Source organism: Triturus cristatus, chromosome 3_1 (genome assembly GCF_964204655.1).
Source record: "Triturus cristatus chromosome 3_1, aTriCri1.1, whole genome shotgun sequence".
NCBI classification, from domain to species: domain Eukaryota; kingdom Metazoa; phylum Chordata; class Amphibia; order Caudata; family Salamandridae; genus Triturus; species Triturus cristatus.
The window spans coordinates 493,944,519-493,958,038 of NC_140583.1; the positions used below are offsets into that span (position 1 = coordinate 493,944,519).

General features: G+C 45.7%; 1 protein-coding gene across 1 annotated transcript in view; it reads right to left on the reverse strand.

The window, feature by feature from the left end:
• The window catches only part of ELL3 (elongation factor for RNA polymerase II 3), a 250,716-nt gene extending 239,074 nt beyond the window's left edge, over nt 1-11,642 (reverse strand). The window contains exon 1 of the mRNA XM_085644350.1: nt 11,389-11,642. Coding sequence (XP_085500476.1) covers nt 11,389-11,538 — 150 coding nt within the window. The 5' untranslated portion in view covers nt 11,539-11,642. The remainder of the gene's footprint in view (nt 1-11,388) is intronic.
• Between the last annotated feature and the right edge of the window lie 1,878 nt (nt 11,643-13,520).

Genomic DNA, 13,520 nt, shown 5'->3' on the forward strand with positions numbered 1-13,520 from the left:
AGGAACAGTGTTCTCTTAAAAGTAGTTCCAGGCAGATCATAGTCATTCAGCACTATCCTGCCTACACAGAGTTATACAGATTTGAAGCACCATCAATCATCGGTGCCTTGAGGCAGTTTACTCTTTTCACGGACCACTATATAAATCTTTTTGCTCTCTTGGCTATCACGTGCCTCGGCTACACCTGCCTGCTAGAAAGTTCCAGCACTTTGGACATTGTACTATGGTCTCTGCTAGTACACAGTGTTGGTTATGTGTGCTAAGTACCGTCAAGGTGATATTTCAGAGTGGTGGAAATATTTAGCAGGCGCAGAGTGAACAATGTTGCCCAATCATGCTCAGACAAACCCCAGGGTAACTTTAGGCCAAAAACAATGCACTTGACTTTGGCATCAAATAGAAGTGTCAGAAACATGTTTTAACCAATGTTGCTTTGTTTTTTTTACAATTCTGAACATGATCTATATGCCATCCAACAAGGCAGTACTCATTATGATGAAAAATAGAGGCCCTTTATTGAGGAAGCACATACGTGAGTAGCGTAAAAGCATCATCCACTTCTGCTTAAACTTATTCTGAAAATTCCCCCTTTTTCTCATGTACATTTTTGAATTCACCCGTGGTGGGCTATTGTGGGTGCAAAAATAAACCACGATTGCGTACTTTGTACAGAAGTTCCTCAGAACGCATTTCAAGACTCCACAAAAGGTGGCTATTCAGGGCTACTAGACAAATGCATACCCCTCTTACACTGTAAGAGTTACCCTGGCATCAGCAGTGAACAGATTCGAATTTAACTCACTAGCCTTGCAGAAAATTGCCGAATCTAGGTTTATGGCTCACCAGATATGAACCAAAACAAAACCTGCACAAAATATGGCCACTACAAACCTGTGGACCTGTCAGTGCGCAGACGCTAGACTTGCAGGTTGCCCGCTGTTGTAACTTGGTCTCAAACACAACTGACTTCAAAATGTGAAACGATGTATTTTACAAAAAGCATCAATTTGCGGTTATTGAGATACCGAATATGCACTAGTAAATTAAACATGAATCTGACCATATGGAATCTGAACACAAGCACAAAACACAAGGCCTAGCAAAGCAATCTGGCCTCAACTTTAAAAAGCCAAGCTATTGGCGTTGCCAACACTTGTTTAGACCGGCATGCATATGCATGTCAGGCAATACTGGAAGGGGTTTCCTATAAAACAAAAAAAAATCTGAGATTGCTACCATGCGTTACGATGCATGCAAGCGTGGAGACATGTGTGTGCATGCTTCACAACATTGGCAACATTTTTTTATTATTATTTACCATCCCAATTTGTCAGGCACCACCCTTGGCGCATTACATTAAAAAAAAGAAATATAATTACAATGAAATGTGTGCAAAAAAATAAATAAATAAAAAGCAGCAGTCCGGCAGAAAGCTGCAGCAACCTCCAAATAAATAAATAAATCATCTTAAAAAATGATGGAGTGGAGCAAGAGGAAAGAGTAGTATGGGTGGGAATAGTAGGGATGTAAACACCGCCTACCAGTCGAGCAATGGGTGTGGCTAATAAAAAAAAAAGTCAGAGAGCGAGGGGAAGTTAATGAAAGCACATGGACAACCATGGAATGCTTAAAGGCATATTAAAAAAATAGTTCCCAGAATACAAACAATGTCAGTGGTGGAAGGATTAAAGTCATCCAATCAGAACTCTGTGAAAAGCATATGCTACTGGACGTGACAAACACTAGAAACGGGAGGAAAGCCTAAGCAGAGACAATAAAGCTATCCAATCATGAGTATGGACTGACCCAAAGTCCTTTCTATGTGCACTGGAAACAACAGGTCTGGCCAAGAAACAGCTAATGTTATTTGTAGTAGAGACTTAAGAATAAGAAACAAAAAAGAGGATCTCAGATATCTGCTTTGGAACGGTCCTCTGAATTACACACAAACTGTGGGGGGGGAAGTTGCTTCTACAAACAGCTATTGGTAAGATCATTTCGAATCATATATGGATCGAAGCCAGTTCAGTCAACATTTGATTTACAAGTGTTAGGGGAACACCCTGTATTCACTTACGGTATTGACATTTGGCCAAAATCCACAGACTGAAATTAGGGAGTATCTGAGGGAGTCAAAAGCAACACCTGTCGCAGCCTCTGCCCTGAGGAGCAGCTCTCCGCACGCAGCAGGGTGTTAGCAGTGACTTTTGTTTTTATCTTTCTTACTATTGAACTCTGCTGACAGAGAGCTAAAACTGCTAGTGCACTCTCGAAGGAAGCTATTTGCAAAGAACTGGTACCCGCCACATTTGATTTACACACACAGCACTGCGATGGTGTATCAATCCACTAATCGGTCTCGGTGCAACTAGAAAGTGCCACCCCTACAATACACAGCTTCTCCAAGGAAGGTCTTTTAGCCCACTGATCTTTCTCTCTAGAGATTAGAATAGGTGATCTAGAATATTCCCACTGATCCCTGTAGAAGGAGCACATAAGCACAGTGATCTAATGAAGATCAGAGCCCGTGACCTGCAGGCTTCTCAAAGATACTAGCCCAATGGACTATCTCACAAGGATTGGAACGGATAAACTGCAGAATACACAAAGTAGTAGGTGCAATAATCCCATATGGGTTTTATCTCGCAGCATCCAGAATCTGAGTATTTGCCTGCAACATCCCTCAGTAAATTAATTTTTTTACTCTTGCGTGCTCTCTTTTGTGACTGCACTCTCCATCCATTTTTTTTGTTTCCCTTGCATTTGTTTTTATAGTTTTACTGAATTCTCTCTGTTCAATATTTTCGCTTTCCTCTTTATGTTGGTTTTACTTGTCTAGCCATTTGTTTTGTTTTTGCACTTTTTATTTTATTTCTTTTCAATCCAGTCATCTACGTTTCCTGTACTTTTCCTTCTGAAAGAGTGTTTTTTCCTTTTCTCTCCTTTTCAATCCCTCGATTCTGCTCACTTCCTTACCTACAGTTTACCTTAACCCATCCCCATCATTCTATCCCTACTCCAAACTCTAACCTAAACACGTATGAAATCAATAACATAAACCCAACACAACCAAAGAACACCTAAAAAAAAAAGTTTTTTACTAACTACTAGTCTTGGGTTCTGAAGTAGCGTGCTATGAACCGAAAATAAAGCTTTAAAGCCTCGTCAGGGGTCATAAGCGCTAGATAAATACATTACCAATTCCATTGAATCTTGTTTCCTGTCCTTTTCCATTTTTGCTGCTCTCTCACTTTTCTCCATCCCGGTCTCTTTCTTGCCCTGTCCCCTTTAACAAACGTTATCATTTTCCTTCCCGGTCCAGTGCACATGGGCCTGAAACAGCGCGCAAGAGGCCACAGGGGAGCTAAATGCAAAAGGCAGAGGCACAGGGGCCGGCCTGGACGTCAAGCCTACGTGTGCTATATGACTCGTTAAAAATAGGGTTGTAATCCAGCAGAAGCCGGCATTTATTACCCTTTGCATCAAAATGTCAAAACAGGAACAAGTCAAAATCGTTCCAAAACTACTTTAAAGTTGTTTAGAGTACTCCAGCAAAAGAGCCTAATCTGCCATGTTACTCACCAATGCCAGGGACATTTGACCAATTCCTACTCAAGGGCCAGTTTCCTGCCCTATCCAGGATCTTGAAGAACGGTTAGCATTGGTCTCTTAAAGAGTTGAGAGCCCTCTGGAAGACGTTCATTGGTGTATGCAGCACCTCCATGGCTGGAGGCCAGTGCACAGTTTCTTAACGTCGCACACAAACTCAACATTTGCAGTAACCCTGTTGCTCACCTCCTCTCTCCACAACACCGACCAGTTCATCCACACTCAGCCTCCACACAGTTGTTGGCATCTTTTTGGTCACAAAGTTGCTCCACTGCTTTCAAGCTATGTTTGCGCTACACAAATACTGTTACTTACATACACGCATACATTAACTGTAAAAAAAAATAAGAAAAACTGTTTAATGAGCTTACTGCAGAGATCCGTGTCAACTCTGTGGTCACAGGTTTGAATCCTGACATTTTAATTCAGTCCTTCTGAAGTTTATGCGACACCGACAACTGCAGAACCAGTGGAAATTTGGGCCAGCAAATAGGAGGTAACAAAGAATTATATGAGGCAAAGATTTAATAACACTAGGGAGCAAATTAACAAAACCATTTTGCAGTCGCAAGCCCTGTGATTCTGAAAATCACAGGGTTTGCAACCACAAAATGGTTTACTGCTATATACTAAACTCATACCAAATAATGTCCCCTCCTAATTGGGAATCGGAATGGTATTCATCAATTGCATGCAACCACAGCAGTGGTTGTAAACCATTTAAAAGTTACCAACTATCAGGGCTTTAATCGGGCCAGGTCTCACCGGTGCTGAACACCGGCAGTTTGTTTAAAGGGAGGCTCGAAACGGGTCTCTTATCGCGCTCTGTTTTGTGCCCTGGACCGCGGTCCGTTTGTTTCCAGACTGCAGCGACAGCAGGCACATTGATGTGCGCTGCTCACACAGCTCACTTCTGCCTAGTGGAGAAGCTACGCCATTATGTCATGTCAGGTGAGCCTTGTAGGGGGAAGGGAAATCCTTTAAAAAGAGTCATTTTCTCTATAGTTTTCCCTTCTCTTTATGAAACTCAGGAACAGCAACATTGTCTTGGTGTCACCCGGGCTTTAAGTGGAAATTTTTCAATATTATATAAAACCATAGTTGCTGCTTATTTATCTTATGCAACTAACAACCACTGACAAAGCCAATAGTCCTGACTTGTTGTAGGTATGAAGTTACTTGTTGTATCCTATCTGGATGCAATGACAGAAACAGCAAAATACAAGCAGGCAGCACGCTATGCTAAGCACAGATTTTTAGCTTATGCGTTTTTAAGCCACACTTAATTACATTGGCTAAGCCCATTTGAGAGACCCCCTCAGTTTATCATCTCACTTAAAGCCCTCCCTACTACTCACAAGAGGTGGTTGTAAAAGGGAAGCTGTCCCAGTTGGACCACCAGACATCTTTGTTTGCAGCCAATCACAGACCACAAATATCAACATGCCAAATTAATATTCATTAGACAGATTGTTCAACAATCCTGTGTGACGGGAGATTTTGCAAGGAGTTCTATAAGCACATAAATCACATTGCAAATTACTGACTAGTGGCAAAAGGATGGTGGATAATTTGTGGCAAATTTTTGCAGTCCGACTTTTCAGATATCTGGCACAAATATGAAGCACGGGGACAAATATATGTATGTTTCAAGCACAGGGACAAACACAAACAACTTTTTTTTGTCTTACATATTTATTTTGCTCTTTTGCTTAAATACAAATTGTATCCATATCCTGGTACAGCACAGTAGTTATATTTTAACATGAGGTTCATAGCACTAAGCTTACCGTTCAGGGTCTTTGTCGCAAGTGTTTTGGACTCGAAGAGATTGGAACCGTGACCAGTCAGTGGTTAATTTGAAATTGTGGTTATAGGTGGTAGGCAACCGCACTCATTTATGGGAAGCAGGATTTAGATTTTATTGTCAGACTTTCACAAAGAACAGGAGAAGGAGAGAGAGAAAAGCCGTAAAGAAAGAAAGCCATAAAGAGAGAGAGAGAGAGAGAGAGAGAGAGAGAGAGAGAGAGAGAGAGAGAGAGAGAGAGAGAGAGAGAGAGAGAGAGAGAGAGAGAGAGAGAGAGAGAGAGAGAGAGAGAGAGAGAGAGAGAGAGAGAGAGAGAGAGAGAGAGAGAGAGAGAGAGAGAGAGAGAGAGAGAGAGAGAGAGAGAGAGAGAGAGAGAGAGAGAGAGAGAGAGAGAGAGAGAGAGAGGCAAGAAAGAAAGGAACAAAGAAAGAGAGAGATAGGTGAAAAAAAGGTGACAGCATGGATGAAAAATATCTTGAAAGAGAGAAATAGAAACACAAAGTGCAGGGTCCGGCAAGAAAGAGGCAGGAGGTGGAATTACGACCAAGCAGTGTAAGTATTCAGCTACCCATAGAGTCAGCAGTGCTAACAGAGAGCTCCTAAGAAAAACTTTAAGACACTACACATTTTTTAAACAAATTAAGCTCTCAGTGGACATTTTGAAGGATGTGCCGAGGGGTCCCTCGACCACCGGTGGACTAATCTGACGAAAGGCAGGCTGAGAGAAGCTCTACCAATCATTCCAGCTCAGAAGCTTCCTGCAGGAAGTCCAGCCTTAGCCAAGATGGTCGAGCGCGGCACAGTGACCGCCCTTACCTCATACATAAAACCGGAAGTATCCCTTCCCCATGCAAACGTGGAGGTGGGGCCGTGATGTATTAAAGTCCCCCCAAAAAATACAATGATAGTTTTCTGTTTTAAAATACGCATCACAAGCTCCAACGAGCAAGTGGATACCACGTTATACTTTATAGTATTTACATGTTCGTGCTCATAAGAGAAATGTTATAAACATCGGGGCCATTCTATTAAGCTTACTGCTAAAGTCTGGCCTTGGGTCACCATTTCAGCAGAGGTTAAAATTCATCCCGGTGTGCAACACGAACACACCCACAAAACACTTCACAGCTGCTACAGATGCATGAATTGAAAAGATAAAAATGCGAACAGCTCTAAATGAGAAACAAAACGAATTCAGCATTTTCTGGTGTTCCAGTATTCTTATTTTCAGTCCATTGTTCGTCATTAAAACATTTGAATGTTTAATACACTAGGAGTAATGAATGGGCCCTCATCTCTTAACATTTGAATTTTCAGTGCGCTAGCATTCACGGGCCGTGGTTTGTGATAACGCCCACCGCCAAAGTAGCAGTACTTTCCACCCTCCCGTGATTTTCACAGCAGTCTGTTCTCGAAGGGAGGGTGCTGCTAAAAGGGTGCGCGAGAGCTATTACGGTAATTACCACAGAGATATGTGCTGTGACCACATGAGCCCTCTACCTCAACCCTCGTCCTCACTCACAGGGGTGATTCACCACACTGTGCGCACCTTGGTGCTCCCCGAACTCAAAGGTAGACCCGACCATTTCACTTCAAGCCACCCCCTTTCACGCTGGGGTGAACATTTTAGAGGGAATAACACACACTCCTCCCATTTTTGTATCTCTGTACTTTTCAGGTGTATCCTCACTGGACCCTGCTTTCCATGCAGGGTGTTCTCTAGGCCAGGATTGGCCACGGGCTGAAAGGCCCCGAATCCCATCGCTAGCAGGAGGGCCCTCAGACCACGTGACATTTAAGTTCTCTGATAAAGCATTTTTACCAGATTCCCTCCCAAAGCGTAGATGTCCTTCCACACAAAGTACAGTGCCAGCGAAGACACCCACTTAGCTCGGACAGTGAGTTGTCAATGAAACAGGACAAGCTAAAAACACATTTGACCTTGCTCTGGCCCCATTGCAGATCTAGCAGGCCTGCCTTGTCTCTTTTTACAATAGACACTTCCAGGATAAGCATCATCTAAGGACCACTAAAGATGGTTCGCTTCCGGCAATGCCGTTTAGAAGGAACCAGAATCTCTCCCTCTAGGAGGCAGAGTGTCAAAGTCCTCCATAGCATGTGACTTAGCTCGTTTTGATCTTTGTATTTTTGGAATTGCAATAAATTGTGTTTTCTCCTATACCCTCAGACTCTGGGGAAAAACCTACTCCATCTTTGAATAATGTTACAACGCTGGTGGCCAAAGAAGTGAGATCTGAGCACTGGTCGAAGGCAGAAGTCATTTCTATTCCTTGTGCAAAACACACAGCACCTCATTTAGAGTTTGGCGGAAGAGTTACCTTGTCACAAGCCTGCTGGACATCCTGTCTGCCTTATTAGAAGTGCCATGGGACATAGTGCACTTGTAATAAGGCGGACGGGAGACCTGCCAATCTCTAAACCAGGCCCACAGTATTCAGATGGAGGTGGATTTGGCTTGGCATACACACATCAACAGTGAAAGCTTCAGCACACCCATGGATCAAACTGAAAGGGAACATGTTTGCAGCAGAGCTACTGCTTCCAGCCTTTCCTCATCTGGGATTCTCCGACACATGCTATGATTTTTGGTCTCCTCTCTTTCCAGCATGACAGATTCCATCCCCAGGACTGGTAGAAAACAGACTTTCTTGTAACAGAAGAAATGTTTTTCCTTTATTCTGGGTGTTGGACTGTAACAACAAGACACCAGCTGACCAGGATGAAGAGCAACCTACAAGTCCTTTCCCTGCTCAACTGTCCTGGAATCAGCATAGACAAATAAGTCTATCCATTGGATGGAAGTTGCAGCAGCCGTCACTACTGTGAAAGCTCAGATGTGGAAAGAAAATACGAATTTCAAGGTTTGTCTAACACATGAGCGGAACAAGACCCAGAAGCCCAGTTGTGTCAAGTTGTTTTGTGTCATGTGTCCAGCCTCCGCATCTCTTGTTTGCATTTACTTTTACTGCCCCAATAGCTTTTAAGAATTAAGAGGGTGGGAGTGATGGCTACCAAATGGGAGCATGTGCCATGGTGCCCATCGCTCTGCTCTGACAGTGGTCTATAACCTTGTTAGTCCGTGCCCCTGGGACCACCTTGCTTCCATCAGCAGGGGAGTAAGAGCTGTGACTTCCTCGATACAGAGGCGGTCACCTACAGTCACAGTCCCCTCCAGGGTAGAACTGCAGAGAAACCAGGCGAGCAGTCCATTTACCATTGACCTGCAACCTGCATTACAGACGCATTTGGGAGGAAAGGAGTTAAAATGTCATACTCTGTCTTCCATTTCAACTGTCTGATTGTAAGTGAACCATATAGGACCTGAAAAAATACATGTTTGGAAGCATTTGGCCTCGCATGTTGGTTAGGAGAGTGCCGGGAGCAGGTCATCTTGTATAGGTCCTAAACCAGGGACAGATGGGATGAGAAAGTGGACCCAGGAGGAATAATCAATTTCCTAACTCGTGAGGTTAATTCTTACTAATGGCCTTCACCTATGGATCAGAACCACCAACTCAAGTAGGGCACATTTTTTGACAGATCTGTCAAAGAACATAGTTTTTAAACCTGATTAAATGTCAACTCATTTGAAAATATGAAGTGATCCCAATAGTTTGTTACTTGTCCAACACAATCAATCAAAAAACACAATATTTGCAACACTTCTGACCTGCAAGCCTGAAAACGAAAAAAAAAGCACAATTAAAACTGACTACTTGTTGAGGGTGGTCCCACGAAGGATTAACTCATGCACCACCCAATCAAGGTGCTTCGTCCAGTAATGGACACCTATCACACTTTCAGAGCCCTCATGGCAGAGCAACCAATAATAATTGAGGATTATAAAGGATAGAACGACCAGCAAGAATAAAGAGTCTTGGCAGGTCTGCTAAATTCGGAGTAACACAAGCTGTGACTTTAGTATCTGGCTGGAGCCTTGCCATGTAATTAGTTGAGCGAGTAAACAGTTTTTCAGAGGATGCAACGCAGAGTAAATAGGCGTCCTAGCTGCTAATGCATATGACGGAGAAAATGAATACTTGCATTAGAACACCTGGTGCCACTAGTGAGAGCCTGAGTAAGGAATATTACAGAGTGAACTGCAGAAAATTACAGTGCGCTGATCCGTAAATGTAGAAATCTATTAAAACACCTGCAGTTTCCACAGGCCTCAAATAATACGGGCAATAAAATAAGAACTATAAAAAGGTACTGTTTTAAATGATTTACCAAATGCTACCAACTAGACGGTCCAAGGCAAACTCTCACAAAGCGAACAGCTGTTCGCAAATTATTCTGTGCGAGTATACTGTACACACACCTAGCGGCTGCGCAAGGGAGCTATTGATAAGGTAACCTATTAAAACAAATAGTGTGGAAAAACAAATGGAAAGAACATGTGTTAATGTGAAGGTAAGAGGGAGGTTCTGAAAGTGAGCTAGGTTTGCACACACAATAAATCTGCCTTTAAAGAGAGACCCCTGCCTGCTGACATTGAGCAGGGGTCACCGGAGTGCACTGCAGTAGAAGCTTTTGCATGTCGAAAAAGTATGCATCAGCAGGTTAGGATCCAAGGGCCCACTCACACGATGACCGAGAGCGCAAACACCTACCTGACCAGGAACAATGAAACCTGGCCATGATGGTGCCCATAAAGTCTGCTACCTGCCCTGTTAATGACTCATGCCTAGCTCCGGACAAAGAATGTAGACACAACCTTCTAACTTGTCCAACTAGTACAGTTACCGTTCAAGAACCCCAATTCCTTAGTAGGTGTTTATCAAAAAGCCCCAACTTCTGCCCAGGAACTCATCAAGAACTCAGGTTCGAGTCTTGATACCAGCCAAGGACCCAGGCTCGTTCGTGTCCTGGTGCTGACCACGAAGTGTTTCTTCCATCCAGGTGGAGATGATGTACCTGGGCAGCCTGCGCTGATTCTGACCAAGAGCTCAGGTGCCTACATACAGTTACCAAGATCCCTCTGAAGGCGATGACCAACAATTCACAGTTCCAGCCAGGTATTGACCAGGAAGGCCAACTCATCATGTTCGGGGGAGAGGGTGGTGATCAAGAACCATCTGGCCGTGTGGACCATGAACTCCCACTTGTGACCAGGTGATGACCAAGACTCCAGATACTGTCCACTTGCTAAAGAGACCCTGACTCCTGTGCAGGGCAAGATCCAAGTCCCTCTCTCCTGTCCAGCAGCCGACCATGAATCCAGCTCCCGGGGAGTTAACCGGGAACCCTGTCCCAGCTGCTGGTTCTCTTGTCCGGGTGCACGAACACTTGTCCAAGGCCATTTTCAGACCAAAAACACCCTACTGATGCCTGTGTGTTGATTTAGAAGCATGGTCCCCATCAATCCTCTGACCCGGAACGCGTGATCCTGTGCAGGTGCTGACCTCTGACCTGTGTGTGCATTTCTGTCAGCAGTTCACTATCCTCGGATCTCGCTCATAACCCTCCACTACCCACCAAATCCACTCAGTAGCCACAGCCCCCTTTTTAACAGCGCCCGCACACCCGGGGGCGTCGGGAGGGAGTTAACCGGGCTCCCCTTCAACAGTTGCAAATGTCTAAACATAATTATTGTAACTATAACTTGCTGTAGTACCCTTGTTTCATGCTACTGTTGTAAAGCGCTCCGATGCCTTCGGGCCATGTCCGCGCTATATAAAATTGCAAAAATAAATTAAAATACAGTCCGAGACCTGTAACACTGGCTCTCATACACGGCTCTTCTCTAGTGGATTCGCACCACACCCCCGAGCTCTGCTCCTAGACACAACTCTCCCCCTTTCCTCCGGGGACCCCACCTTCCCTCCTCGTTCTCCCACCACGCCCCCACCGACCCATACCGCAAACCCTTCGCTAGATCCTCTCGGTCATGGTACCCGCAACCTGTGGAACTTCCCTCACCCCCGCGGAGGACCCCCGCTCGCTCTCACCTCTCCCCCCGCGGACTCCCGCTGGAAGTCCCGCAGGCTCCGCAGCGCTGAGTCGGTGAGCTTGAGCTGGAAGAGGCTGAGGCGGGGGCCCCGACGGGGCTCGGTGCGGTACGGGAGCCTGCCGCTAAGCTCATCCCGGGGACGAGACATGGCGCTCAGTGCCCGGTCTCAGTGACAGCCCGAAGCCGAGAGCCAGCGGAGGGCAGGGGGAGGGGGGGGGGCTGGAGGAGGAGAGTATGGGCGGGAGGAGGGCAGGGGGATTGAGAGACGGTCATGAGGGGAGGGGAAGAGAGGAGGACAGCGAAGTGAGGGGCGGGACGGTGGAGGGATGGGGGAGTGAGGGGAGGTGGGCAGGGTTTCAAGGGCGGGGAGAGGGGAGGAAGGGGACAAGATGGAGGGCGGGGCCCGAGGTGCGGGGCGGGCAGAAGCGGGTAAAAGACTTAATTTACCGTGCGCAGGCAGACGAGGGAAATCAACGCATCTGCGAGTCCTTCCAATGAAACTTTGTTTTGTGTTGTACACAGTTGGAAAGGGGCCACGCGAGAGAAGGTTTGACATTCACTGGGGTAGAGGGGCTAAGTCGGAGGAGAACTGAAGAAACTAGAGGCGAGGAGAAGCGGTACATGGAAGGTGCTTGGATAGGTAGGCGGCAGGCCTAGAGGAGGTGAGAGGCGAGGCGGGAGGAGTTTGGGGGATAGAAGGGAGTGGAGGATGGAAGGAGGTGGGGCAAAAGTTGGAGGTGGGGCAGTTAAGTGACTAGAGGGGCGGGGAGATAATTAACAGGAGGAGGGCTAAGCTAATAGAAGGCGGTAGATAAGTGAGAATAGGTGGGAGGGGGCGTGTGGTTAAAGCAGACAGAGGGTACCTGGGTGGGAGCAGTAATGACGGGGAGAAGCGGAGGTAGGGAAGGAGAAAGAGGTCTAGAGGAGGGGGCAGACGGAGGAACGACACAGAGTTCAACCTGTGCATCTTTATCTGACAACAAATAAGATAAATATTGTCAGGGCTTTAAGTGGGATGAAAAAACGGGGGGGGGGGGTCTCTCAAAGGGGCGTGGCCGATGTAATTTGGGGGCGTGGCTGTTTAGCATAGTGTGCCAACCGACTTGTATTTTTAGGTCTTGCCTGAGCCAGCGCATGCGCTGCCCTGGCGAGACATTTAGTAGCTGCTTTAAAAGTGCTACCTTGCCGGCCACCAGCTTGCTATTACGTGCACCATGCATAGCACTTTTTCCCATCGCGCGTGCATCACACGTGTTTTTTTAAATCTCATTTTTGAGCACACAACTCCCAGTCGCGGCCAATGCTTGCACTTTTTCCTGCGTGCTGAGCACAGAGCACGTCATCGCGATCACTTTCGCTTTCACCGTGATCGCAATGACTTTCGCGGCAGCGCAGCGTTACTTTTACGGCTGCGCGGCCAATGCTTGTTCTTTTTCTGTCATTGCATCCAGATATATGACACAACAAGTAACATCATACCTACAACAAGTCTGGACTATTTGTTTTGTCAATGGTTGTTAGTTGCATAAGATAAATAAGCAGCAACTTTGGCTTGTATATAATATTGAAAAAGCTTCCACTTAAAGCCCTGGTGACATTACGACAATGTTGCTGCTCCTGAGTTTCAAAAAGAGAAGGGAAATCCAGAAAGAAATTAACTCTCTCTAAAGGATTTCCCTTCTCCTAGAACTCTCTCCTGGCATGACGTCATGCCGTAACTTCTCCACTAGTGAGAAGTGAGCGGGGTGAGCACACGCACATAGATGTGCCTACTGTCACTGCAGTGCGGGAAAAAACCAGACGAGTCTCTTTGAAGTCACATCAAAGGCAGTGAGGGGTTATACTATTGAAGAGCTAAGGTTTTTTTTTCCACCCGAGGGTAAAATGGAGACTTGTAGGGACCCGTCTCGGCACCTGCCTTTAAAAACTGCCAGTGCTGAGCACCGGCAGGATCCAGCCTACTCAAAACCTGTTCCAGTTATGACCATGTTTCCATAGGAAATTTTCCCCCAAAAAAGTGTCCCGGTGATTCTTTTGTGCACAGAAAGTTTCGGGGCGATCCGTCAATGGGGAAACGAGAAAAAGGGGTGGGGTCATAAAAGTGTTTTTCCAATGTTGATTCTCTTAGAG